General features: G+C 38.0%; 1 protein-coding gene across 1 annotated transcript in view; it reads left to right on the forward strand.

The window, feature by feature from the left end:
• Positions 1-1514: 1514 nt before the first annotated feature.
• The window catches only part of LOC104517460 (UDP-glucose:glycoprotein glucosyltransferase 2), a gene marked incomplete at both ends in the record, with an annotated part of 66074 nt that continues 54052 nt past the window's right edge, over positions 1515-13536 (forward strand). Inside the window, 5 exons of the mRNA XM_010173857.1 lie at positions 1515-1645; positions 2913-3025; positions 7284-7458; positions 11037-11133; positions 12181-12262. Coding sequence (XP_010172159.1) covers positions 1515-1645; positions 2913-3025; positions 7284-7458; positions 11037-11133; positions 12181-12262 — 598 coding nt within the window. The remainder of the gene's footprint in view (positions 1646-2912; positions 3026-7283; positions 7459-11036; positions 11134-12180; positions 12263-13536) is intronic.

Consider the following 13536-nt stretch of genomic DNA (forward strand, 5'->3'; position numbering starts at 1 on the left):
CCTCAGCCTTCTCAATGTCCTGGGTGACCAGATCTCCCGTTGCCTTCCGGAGAGGGCCCACGTTTTCCCTAGTTTTCCTTTTTTCCCCAACATACCTGTAGAAGCTTTTTTTGTTGCCCTTGACATCCCTGCCCAAGTTTAATTCTGTCAGGCCCTTGGCTTTCCTAACCTGTTCCCTGGCTTCTCGGGCAATTTCTCTGTATTCCTCCCAGGTTACCTGTCCATCCTTCCTTCCACCCTCTACAGGCTTTTCTTGATCCCAAGTTTGTTCAGGATCTTCCTGTCCATCCAAGCAGGCCAGCTGCTGTTTTTGCCTGCCTTCCTCTTTGTTGGGATGCATCGCTCCTGGGCTTGGAGGAAGAGATCTTTGTGTATGATCCAACTGTCCTGCACCCCTCTTCCTTCCAGGAATTCATCCCATGGTACATGACCAAGCAGATCCCTGAAGAGGCCAAAGTCTGCTCTCTTGAAATCCAGGGTGGTGAGCTTACAGTGCACCTTCTTCACTGCCCTGAGGATCTAATTGAGTCATAGAATGGTTTGGGTTGGAAGGGACCTTAAAGATCATCTAGTTCCAACCCCCCTGCCTCAAATCTCAAATTCCACCATTTCATGGTCACTGCAGCCAAGAGTGCCCAAGAGCTTCACATTCCCCACCAACCCCTCCTTGTTGGTGAGAACAAGGTCCAGCATGGCACCCCTCCTTGTTGGTTCCTCAAACACCTGGAGAAGGAAGTTGTCCTCCACTCATTCCAGGAACTGCCTGGGTTGTTTGTGCCCTGCTGTGTTGTCCCTCCAACAGATATTGGGGTGGTTGAAGTCCCCCATGAGGACCAGGGCTTGTGAACGTGAGGCTGCTCCTGTCTCTCTATAGAGGCCTCATCTGCTGGGTCTCCCTGGTAAAAACAGAGGAGGGGGCAAGTTAACAGGAAGGTAAGATGTACAGGGAAGGGGGAAGCCACTTAACATGTTGCATCCATTCTTATACTCTTGTTTATCATTTATCTATAAGGAAGAAACAGGATATGTGAGAGTAGCCCAAAGGATGTCGCCTTTAGAGGATTTTTATTTATGTAAGTTGCATGGTTGGAGTGTTCCCAGACTAAATGTGAGAAAATGATTTGTAAAATAATACTGGTTGAAAGTAAGTAACCTTCAAAATTTGTGTTATAAGGCTAGAATAAGCTTGACAAATAGAAATGAATGCATAAGCTTCATTCAGGACTTTCCATATGGGTCTGCAGAGAGACATTATTGTCTTGAGTGGATTTTTATATTGCTGAAAGTGATTTAGATGTTAACTAGTGCTGTTGTGCTCACTTCTCTTGTGTTTGTGTTGCATTAGGCCTTTAGAATTGGTAGGAAAGGAAGCAATTATCAGTGGACAGCATTCAAGACTCTTGAACTGCCAAGCAGTGCTGACATCATATTGCCTGTTTTGTAGCACAGGTCGATATATCACATCATTTATGGCTAAGTGCTCAGAGTTTGTCTTTTTTTTCTTCTTTCCACAGATTCCGAGTATTCCTATTACAATTTAATCTTGAAGAAAGCAGGACAATTTTTATCCAATTTGCAGATCAATCTATTGAAGTTTGCACTTTCCATACGGGCCTATTCTCCAACTGTTCAGATGTTTCAGCAGGTGACTGTGTTGTCTGATATGTTTGGTCATGATTTTATGTAGGATTTCAGCTGCAGACTAAAGAATGTTCACTATTACAGTTCAGTAGAATATATGCTGACATTACTTGGAATCAAACATGATCCATTTCTAAATTATTATAAATGGTGCTTTATAAACTGACTGTATTGACAGGAACAAATCATAGAATCATAGAATGGTTTGGATTGGAAGGGACCTTAAAGATCATCTAGTTCCAACCCCCCTGCCATCAGCAGGGACACCTTCCACTAGATCAGGTTGCTCAAAGCCTCATATTGAACACAAATATTTGTGTTTAATTGTATGGATAGCATTATTTTCAGGGTAGAATTTTTGGAGTTGTTAATTTTTAAAATTCAAGTTGCGGGGGTTTCTTGCATTTCTTTAAATAATCCTATGGGAAATCAGACATTTCCAAAGTAGATCTGTAGCTTCAAGTCATTTATTATATTTGTTATTTAGTGGACTTCTCATCTCTCTCGTTATTTTAGTATTTGAAAAGTTGAAAGATAAAATAGTCAAATACTTGCTTTGTTAATGAAAATGTGGGAGGACATAAATTCACTGCACCTCTAGCCTAAAACTGCTCCTCCTCCTTTTAGCAATGCCACCTTCAAGATAAAGTGAGAAATCTGTTTCTGAAAGGTAATAAGCTGTAATAAATTTAGTTTTTGCAAGTGTTCTCTAGAGGAATATCATCATCTCAGACTCATATCTTTTCATTTTTGTCTTTCAACTTGTGAATTCAGAGTCATTAACATGTAGTCATAGGATTCCTGCTTTACATGGGAATAGCTGAATAAAGTACAAATAAAAAAAAGCGGGGGGGTGGGAAGGAGAGAGAACCAAAAATTGACATTAATTGTTTGGGATTTAGTGGTTAGCAGTCAAATCTTTGTATGTTTACATGATTGCTGACAGTGACTAAAATTAAAAATACCTCAGAGTACAGGCTGTGATTTCAGCTTGTGGAGGAGATTTCTCAGCCCTGTCTTCACAGGATATAAATGGACTTGCATTTTCTGGAGTATGACTGCATTTCGTAGACTACATCTCACAAAGGCTTTATAAGGTCTTAATCTTCTAGTATTTTCCATTACTTTTCTCACATATACCCAATTTTGAATGGGTTTAATTAGAAACACAACTCAATGGCAGCTGTTGAGTTATTTTAATCAAAGGGATGTGAGTTTAAGTTGAAGTGCAATCAGAGCATTCTGGTTGAGTATAATTGTTGAAATATTAGATTGCAGCTGATGAACCTCCACCAGAAGGCTGCAGTGTATTTGTGGTTATCCATGAGAAGCACACTTGTAAGACTAATGAAATAAAAAAGCTGCTGAAGAAGGCTACTAAGAGGTAAATGTAATGATCTGTTGTAAGAGGAAAAATAGATTACTAAAGAGGAAAATGTATTATTGCATATATACTTGTAGTAGTTTGAAATTTTATGTTCTACTTGATAATGCTAAGCCCATAAATCTTTGTTTACTGGATATTTAAAGACATACTCATTTAAAGTATACATTCTTTTAGGAGTTACTTTTTGTTGTGAAATATTTTAAACACTTTATGAGAATTCATCAATTATGTATGAATTAAAGTAGGGTTTTAAAATAATATCATAGATCTTTGCTCCTCTAACCACATGGATAATTTTGTAGCTCTTCCCTTTTTTTTTTGGTGTGGGATAGTCAAGTTTAAGTTACAGTGTACTTTCTCTACAAACTTAGCATTTAGTGTGTCTAAGACAGTATGTTTGCTGACAGACCTTTCTAAGTAGTCAGTGCTACTGCAGTTGAGGTTTTTTAAATAGTAGGAGCTTGGCACAGGAGTGGAAGAGGAGTCTTACTTCATCTTAAGTTTTCCTTACCTTGTGCCTGACTTTGCACCTATGAAGCCTGGTTTTGTCCTGTGGAAACTAGCATCAGTCCAGAATGAGGTTAGGCTGTGAAATAAAGTATGTAGAACCTATCAAAATAACAAACAATAACAAAATAATGAAAGCAAAATGTTTAATTTCTATTAGAAAATAATTCATTTGTATTGTTTCAAGACCTGTATGTAACATATTTTTGTTTGGTTGTGGGGTTTTGTTTGTTTTTTTTTTTTTCTTGCAATGGTCAAGGTCACTATAATATACATTAGTGCCCATGCCCTCAGCCACTTCATGGAGGTATGTAGAGCTGAAAGATGATTTAGTAGTGTATGTTTCTTGTATTTTACCTTCTATCAAATATGAATTGGAAAAAAAACCCTGATAACCTATAAATTTGTCTCTTTGGGGATAGTTGCTTCTGAAAACAATTTTGTGTTCGACATGTGTGATTTATGGTATTTTCTAAGTCCACTGATACAACTACAAACTAATAAATCATTCTTTTACTTATTCAATAGCCAAGGTTTTTGCAAAACTTCACTGTCTAGTTTGCAATGTCCCATTTTTAACTATTACGTTCAGCCTGACAAATGTCTCTTACTTTCTTACATCAATTATTTGTACTGTATTTTGGCTTTTGGAATGATGTTGAATTGTTCTGGTCATATTAAGGCATCATGAGACCTTAACATTTTATCACAGTGTCTGAATATACTCTTATTCTAAAGCAGTTAACTGGATTCAGCAAATTCTCCTTTCTAGCGATACTATCCCCAAACTTACAAGATTTTGGAAAATCACGATGCTAAACAATAGAATCCTGAGGTATTTGGAATTGAAAGACTTCTAGAAATCATTAACTTTAAGAATTCGCAACAAAACTGAAGTTACTGTGTTGTGGATAGTTTTGTGTGTACCAGTCACATTACGACCTTCAGAGCCGCAGGGACAAAATCTTTATACGTTTCCTCTCCTCTCCATCCCAAAAGTAGTTGTGTCACTCAAATATTTAGAGTTCCTGGAACTAGAGTTTGAGAAAGATACATTCACCTTCAGGTAATTGTTTCCACTGTTATTTCCAGTTGTACTCTGGGTAGCAGATGCTTTTGACTTGTGCTGGAGCTGTTTAGCCTAGGTGATATATAGGTAGGGCTGTGCTCCTTTCTCTTCTATACAGTGAGCAAATGATATATGGGACAGCGTGCCATCTCACTGTTGGTTCCTCTAAACCAGTCATTCTTTTTCTCTGTGAGTTTTATGAAAAGAGATCTTTTTGTTTTATTGATTCCTTTTTTATTCCAAACTATTTTCCTTTGTGTTTCATTTTCTTTTTCTGTCCTCTGTCTGTCATGACTCTTTCACTTAAGCTAGGCCAACTTAAGCTAGGCTTTCAGTCGTGTCCTGAAGTTCCACATTTTGGATGAGGACATTAGAAATGTGCTGGTTTTTGATACGATAGTTTCAAATCTCACTGGAAGAGAAAGAAGTGGCTGCAGCATTATTTTGTGAAAATCCATCAGCTCAACCTGAGATCCAGGAAGTTTCAGGCACTTTGGACTCAAGAGAGCCCAAATAGTGCATGTCAAGATCAAGGTTTTGCTTCATCCAGTCTTTTATGCAGCATCTACTATGATTTGGCCTGTTGCACTTTCAGCCAGGTTACAACAGGCTCTAATTGGAAGTATTTTGTGTGGTCTTTTCAAGGGCTGTGGATGTGTCAAAGGGCGATCTTCAGTGGTTAAATTGTTGGGATTACTTATCTGGCAAACTGTCCAAAACACAACACTGAGATATCTGGTGCTGTTGCTGCCAAGAGCAGAAGCATTAATGGCAGTCACGTTTGGCTCAAAACAATCAGTGCTTTAGAAAGTTTGTCAGTATGCATGTCTACTGTCTTCTGTCCATCACCTTCCTTCTGCATCCCATCTTGGCAACTATCTAGGCAGCATATAATTGCCTATATTAACCTAGTAACTAGTTAGTGAGTGCTGAACTCCACATCTGTATTTTTTTAATCTTTACCCAACTGCTTTTCCTTCCATTTCAGGCAGCCTTCTCATGAGAATCTCTTATGGCAGGAAATTAATTAGCTTTCAGCTCTAAAAGCAAGAGAATGAATTCCTTCTCACTAGTATTCAGTGTCAAAGAGAAACAGAGAAAGGAGGCTTATCTTGGATTTACAAGGGCTGAACGCTTTAATTCTCCAATCCAAGGTCATTATGGTAGCCCTATGCCATGTTATTTCCCTGCAGCACTTAATTTTTTAGTGAAGCATGTTCACTGTAGTATAAAATGCTTCCTTTGAGACTGTCAGTGTTCAAGAAAGTCATGAGAGCACCTGGTACCCACCTTTTGAGAACAGGAATCATTCTGCTGTACCTAGGTGACTAGTTAAGAAAAGCTCCCTTGATTTAGGTTTTGAACCTTGTATAAATGACTGTGGCAGTTCTTGTCTCACTGGATATGAGAAGGAAGTTTGCACAAGTCACATCCCATAGGTATGCTTTCATTGGGGCAAATCTGGAGCTGTTCTTGACGAGAGCTTTCTCATTCAAGAGTTGTTTCAGACTCCCTGATGACACCTACTTTGTCTGCCTTGTCCTCTGAGGGCAGTGGGAAAGCTTGCCTGATATTTCTGTGACTCATGGCTGCGTGCACCCAAGTTATTTCTCAAACCAGGCCCCCCTTTTGTGTCTGCCTTACAAATGTGGTCTTTGATTGCGTACCTACCAAGCTTACCTAGGATGTTGCTGTTAAGGCCCAGAGTAACCTGATAAAAGTTGACCCTGCTTTGAGTGAGGGTTTGGACCAGATGACCTCCAAAGGTCCTTTGCAGTGTAAATTATTCTGTGATTTTACGCTGAAGATATTTCTAAGCTTTGCATCACAGAAACTGTGGCATGTGAAGTTCTGCCTACACCTTTCCAGTATGACTTTTCAATGAGCATCTAGTACACACACTTCTGTAGAGCGTGTTGGATTAGAGTTTCTGAATTTGTCTTGGAGAGTTTACTGGTCTTTTAAGTGTGACTGTGCAAAGGCAACTTTGAAAAAGTGTACTCATCGATAATTAGCACCTTGAGTGTATTCCTCAGTCATATGCTGTGTTACTTTTACGTCTTTCCCAGGATTTATTCAAAAAATTTGCAGTCATCTAAGGAATCATTGCAGGTATAGAAGGTGTAACTTTTCTAGTCATGGCTTTCAATGAGGATGATAGGTAGGCAGTCAAAATTTGCAAAATTAGCTAAATTAACAGAGCTTGTTGGAGGTAAAAAAATATAATGCCAGTGAGTTTCCATGTGTTAGCAACGTTCTCAAACTTTACTGAATATCCCTTTGCTACTCTGTTACTGATTGCTCTGTACCTCTCTAATAGATGTAATGCATCATTTAAATTAAGAGCTTCAAGCTGTTAACTGATTGTTGCACAAAATCTCAGTGCTGTGCTTTTCATTTGCTCTGTCTTGTGATTTGATAAAATACATTAAAATTATTTATAGCTGATGCTGATTTTTCAGTTTCTTATACTTTAATTTGCAAATTTGGTGTTCTAAGTTTGTTTGTGAGCAATCATGATTTTGTGATTATTTTAATGTGGCTTGTATACTTGTAGCATATAAGCCTTACCAGTTTTTTTCAATTATGAAGTAGAAAAACTGCCACTCTTTTAATTTATTTTCTGAATATGTAATATCACAGGTTGTCGGTTGTTTTGTTTTGTTTTTTTTTAAACAGACCCAGGCCATATCTTTTTAAGGGAGATCATAAATTCCCAACTCTCAAAGAGGATGCCCCAGTGGTTATCCTTTATGCAGAAATGGGTACGAAAGACTTTGTCAAATTCCACAAGATTTTATCTGAGAAGGCTCAAAAGGAGGAAATTGTTTATGTTCTCCGGCATTATGTTCAGGTATGCAATTCAAATTGACATCAATTCAGTAAACTGTTAGTATTCTGTCTTTTATTTTGCTTCTTTTTGACAAAACACATTTTCTACATTTATTTTTGCATTTGCCTAAATGATGTGTGTGGTGGTTTGACCCACAGTGGGACCATGCGGTCCTGCATTCGCTCCCCCAACCTGGTGAGATGGGAAGGGAATCACAACAAAGGGGGCACGGGATTAGGAATGAAGGACAGGGACAGCTCCCTCACCAGTTATGGTCATGGGCAAAACAGACTCAACTTGGGGAAGAAAAATCAATTTAATTTGTTGCCATTCATCTGAGGAGATGTAACAACCACATCTTACAACGACTTCCCCCACCCCTCCCTTCTTCCTGGGCTCAAATCACTTTGCTCCTGATTTCTCTACCTTCCCCCTGCCCCACCAGCGACACAGGGGACAGGGAATGGAGGTTCATTCAGTTCACCATTGCCGTTTTTCCTGGCATGGAAGTCCAGGAACAAGATGTTCCAAAGTGAGCTTCCCATGGAATCACGGACCTCTTTGGGCTCAGCTCCCGGCTCCGGCATGGGGACATCCACAGGCTGCTGACGGACCTCAGGTCCAGCACACCTCCTCACCCCGGCTCTGGCAGCAAGTGACTCTTGGGGTCTCAATTATGTAAGGCTCAGCTCTTCGGTTCCAGCGTGGAGTCCTCCATGGCCTACCCATGGGTATCTGCTCTGCCATTGAACCTCCATGGGCTGCAGGGATCTCCTTTGCCTTCTCCTACTCCATGGGGTTGAGCTGGGTGTCTGAGGTTCTGTCCTACTCCTCCTTCCTCCTGACAATGAAGCTCTCTATTTAGGCTGATGGTTGTCTTTTGTTCAGGTCAATGCCCTCTCCTCCAGGTACCACACCTTCTTCTCAGGACAGTCCTTCCCCTCACAAATATGGATTCACAGAGGTGTTTCTATAGTGCTCAGTGGCCCAGCCTGGGCTGGGGGGTCTCTGCCTTGGAGCCAGGGGAGCTTTTCACTCTCACAAGGTGCCCCTTCCCCCACTGCCAAAAATGCCACCCTGCCCCTCCCCTCCCAAACCCAACACAATGTGCAATATATATTCTAATTTTAAAGCTTTCTAGGTGAAGTGATTCACCTAATAAGAACTTTGGTGCTGGGAAAGCATGATAATGTTATCTAATCCTGCATGCAAGCACTGTTTGCATCACTGATTGATCTTGAAATATCTCTTTTTTTGGTTATATGTCTTATGGTAGTGTGTTGTATGAAGATCTTGGGTGAATCTTGGTGCAACAGAGTGAATATATAAGTAACAAGAATTAGAAAACTCATAAATAGAATAGAAAATCAAGTTGAAAAATAATTGATTATAATTATTTTATATATTTGATTATAATTATTTTATATATTCTCAATATAATCTCATATGTTCATTGTAGTACAGCTGCATGGGCTATCACAGTCAACATCATTGATCAGTTTTTCCACACTTGCATTCCACAGTGTCAGTATTTTAAACATAATGTTTCTGAATGCTTTTCTTAACTTACTTTTCTGCCTGAAACAAAACAAGACAAATACCATTTAATGGAATTATATTGTCCCTGGTTTTGGTTATTGGAAGGTTTTTCTAATTTATATTCAAAGTACAGCTCTTAAATAGTGTGACTAATACAAGAATAATCTGATGGAGTGAGAGGTTGCTGTGACTTATGTAGACCAGGCATTGCAGAGAGATGAGATCCATAGTTTGTAGATGACTCTTGAGTTGTTTGCTCAAAGTAATGAATAGAGAATTTGAGGAAATCAGTCTTAAATTCTAAGTTGCTTTTACTGAACTTTATGTTCTTTTATGCACTTTTATTTCAATTAAGTACCTACAGTCTCCTTGCTCTGATCTGCTTATGCACCATGGCTTGCCAAATGCATGTTGTCTTCCTGCACTTTTTCTCTCTTCAGATTCCCCTCCCTTTTCTTCCCTCCTCACAGCCTGCATTTTTATTCTTTGGTTCCCCCTGAGATGGATGGTCCCTCCTTTTTTACATTAAATGCCAGAAGAGGGAGCATTGAGAGTAGAAAAGGTACAGTCTTTCTGCTGTAATTTTTTATTGCCAGTATCACTGAGACTGCTTAGAGAGTGCTATGCTCTCTCTGCTTTGAGACATGCTTAGAGCACCAACGGAGAAAACCCCCAGCCCTGCTGGTTTTCAGCTGTGGGCTGGAAGATTCTCAATCCAGAATGATTCTTAGAAATTGCAAGCTGGAAGTCTTTCAAGAAATCACTGCTGTGCATGTGCAAATTGTGTTTTGGAAAGGGGATTTGCATACATTTTGGGCAAATTAGGGCACATTTTTTAAATAAGTATACTCTGAGTAATTACAGTATTGAATGTGTGATAGTTTAACTTAACTGGCAGCCAAACAAGACACAGCCACTCGCAGAAACCCTGCCCCCTTCCCCCTCCACGGGGAAAGAATTGGATGGGTAAAGGTGAGTAGACTTGTAGGTTGAGATAAGAACAATTTATTAATTAGAGTAAAAATAAAATTAAAATAAGAGTAATAACAATAACAACTGTGTGTGTATATATATATATGAGTGATGCAGAGTACCATGGCTCACCACCCACTGATAATGATCCTGGAGGAGCGAAAAGGAACCCTGAAACCAAAATCGCAATCCCGGAAAAGCGAGCCTGAGCTATTCCTGAGAGAATCCCCCCGTTTACAGTCAGCCTGTCAGTTTAGTTAATATACTAAATATGACATAATATGATATGGAATATCTTACTGGCACATTACTAACTACTGCACTTTTCTTCTCCAGTCCCCCCTTTCAGTCCTCTCTTCTTGGAAACTGCCCAAGCGCAGTGTCCTTGTAGTTATCAACATTTCTTTTCATAACAATCTTCACTGAAACCAAATCACAAGGCTTTCTAGTTACTAAGAAGAAAATTAACCCTATCCTAGCAAAGACCAGGACAGAATGACAAACTTGCACTCCAAAGCTAGAAATACTTGCTTGTTTTTAATAAGTGGCAACCTGGTTTTAGTGGTGATACTTTAATACATTTTCTTAATCCTCCTTGCAGAAAGTGATTAACTCTTTCATCAAAATGTTTTTTTTAAAAAATCTGTCTGATGCAGAAATAGACAATTTCCTCCTATCATACTGAAAGTCTGGCAAAATTACAAAGAAATTAGTAAGAGTTTAAAATGTGAATTGTAAGGCATCAATAATTGTATCGGGTGCTGCCAGCTCTGCCTGTTCTAGTCTTTCTTCTAATATTATGTGAAGGGACTCCAGTTTTGACACGGCCTTTCTGTGGTCTGCAGGAGATAAGGGAAGTCCTCGCTTTCTGTTACACACCTCCTCAGTGGACTGTCAGTATGCCTTACTTGACTCTTGTAATTTGTTTAGTGTAGCATTTTGTACTTTGAATCATAAATTGAAAGATAAATTTAAGTTACAACTGTCATAACGTTTTAAGGTTACAATATTAGATATTGTTAATCTCCTATAAATACATTTTTTTAAGTAACATTTTTTTGTTCTGTTCAAACAATGTCATCACACAGAAACCAAGTTCCAGAAAAATGTATTTGTCGGGATATGGTGTAGAACTTGCAATAAAGAACACAGAATATAAAGCAGTAGATGACACACAGGTTAAAGGTATGTGGGTTTTATTTATTTATATCTTACTGGAGATACTATTGAAATATATTATAATCTTCAATTAAGTCAGTAATGTTTTGAAGGTTATACTTAATTTCTTTTTACAGAAGGAAGTCTCAGGGATTAGGAGCTAAGACATCAAAATATATGCAGGCATTTGTAGACATCTGTGCTTAGGGTATAGTTCATTACCTAACCTCTAATTGTTGTTTGCTGTGACTCTTCAAAGCATAACTCATTCTGATTCCTTTCAATAAGTATTAGAATGTTTAACCTTTGTTCTTCAATTACTTTGTTTGTTGGCATCTCTAATCTGCTAATTACTGCAGTATCTACACATTAGTGTTTCAGGGGTGAGAGTTTTTTCCTGAATTTATGTGGAAATACATTCACAATCTTTAGGAAAGGTGTGCTCTATCATGGAGTTTGGTACCAGTGTATGTATGCTACTACCTGTTGAAATGAGACATTTACCACAGGAAGTGGTAACTATAGCATTCTGGCACAGAGAAATAACTTTGCGTGGACATTTACAAGATATAAAAGAAAATTAATTAACTCTCTTTGGTAGGACTAAGGTTTAATAGCCTTTGAGTCGTGTCAAAAATAGTTTAATTTTTTAAGGGAAAAAACCTTATGTCTGACATCAAATGCTAGCTGAAGATTCAAGCACTTTAATTCATCATGCTTTTCAAACATAAATTTAGTAGTAGTTGGCTGATAAGAGTTATACCTGAGCACTTAATCAAACCAAGAAATGACTGTTTTGAGAAGTGAACTATTTAACCATATCAATTTCATTTGTATAAAAAATTTAACCATTGGATGAATTATATTTAAAAACCAGTTTGAACGATGCTAAGTTCTGTAAAGTGATTTATTCTGATGCCAAAATATGAGTGCATAAATACAAATGTAATTGAAATAACATCTGGGAACAACAACTTCTTGATTTTATGTTTCTGTTAACCATTTTATAATTCATAAGAACATAATACATCAGTAAATTTCTTGGTTTGTTATCTACATGTGCTATGTGTTCAGGAGCGAATGAGACAAAAGAAGAGGAAGATGATGATGAGGAGGAGGAAAGTGATGTCCAAGGATTTCTCTTTGGCAAATTAAAGTGAGTTGATAAAAGTTTTAAACTTCTGCATTTGTTTCTGGAACCTGAACAAAAAATAACTTTTTTTTTAATAGAAGTAGTGAGATTATTTTGGAAATTACTTTATTTGCCACTGGCAAAAATTCTGTTTAATTTTTTGTGAATGTAAAGATGCAACAGTTGTTTGTCCTGTTCATTTCAATGTATTGCTTTTAGTTTTCTAATTATCTTAGAATCTGTACAGTAAACTGTTTTTAAAGTAAAAAAATTGCCTCTAGGCAACAGTCACAAAAACTTAGAACACCGTGTTTTCATGTTTGTACCTACAGTAAATTTTTGCTGCTACTTTTCAGATAATTGGAATCAAAATGTTGGTTTTCAAAATTGAAGTAGTAGCACAACAAATCCAAACCCATGTGTTTTAGCTACATAAGATGTTTTCAAGGTGGATAGTAATTTCTTAGAGTTAAGGAGTGATATTTGTTGGAAGATATGCTTTTTATAGATGTCTTCTTATTTTGGAGTTCATGACTTTGTGTTCTGTTCCAGCAGGAACTCTTTTATCTCCAAGTTACAATCTGGTAGATGAAATTGGATGCTACCCTCTAGAGGGCTCCTTCCAGTCCTCCACTGATGGATTAATTTTGTGGTTACAGTCATCAAAAGTGCTTCCCTTTTCCTGTAATAGTGAATTCATGCAGTGCATCATAAATCCTGTTTTTTTTTCTTACACAAGAAATACAGGAGTGTGGGTCTTCTCTAGTGTCATTCTCTCTTATTATTTAAAGCAAAAAGTAATCTTGCTTGTAGGTATTCTCACCAAGCTGTAAGTCTTCTCGGAATTCAGAGCTGCTTATGTTATCTAAATTCTTGAGAGCCTGTCCCCTTTCTGCCTTTTTTAAGTAAACACGTTGAGAGAGAAGTATGCCCAGATCTGTAGGCTTCCTTGTGATTTCACCTGTGTATTAGAGACCTTCCCCAGCAGTTAATATCAAATGCTTATGTCAAATCATTTTCTGAGCTTTTTTTCTTCTTGGATTGTGCCAGGTTTAGCTATACTTAAGTTCTTTTATATTGCACTGTGACTATTTTGTGGAGCTGTCAGATAATTACTCAGGTTTTTTTTGACATTGCTTCTAGACTCATTTTTTTCTTCTTCTTTTCATACTGGAGATGAGATATTTCAGTAATCTGTAAATTGTCCCTCCGTTATAGCCATGTCAAAGGTCTTAGTTTTCTCAGTTGTAAATAGCTACAAATGTAAGCAGGAGACATAAAATCCTAGAAATATAACT

The sequence above is a fragment of the Antrostomus carolinensis genome, unplaced genomic scaffold (assembly GCF_000700745.2).
Source record: "Antrostomus carolinensis isolate BGI_N321 unplaced genomic scaffold, ASM70074v2 scaffold1058, whole genome shotgun sequence".
NCBI classification, from domain to species: domain Eukaryota; kingdom Metazoa; phylum Chordata; class Aves; order Caprimulgiformes; family Caprimulgidae; genus Antrostomus; species Antrostomus carolinensis.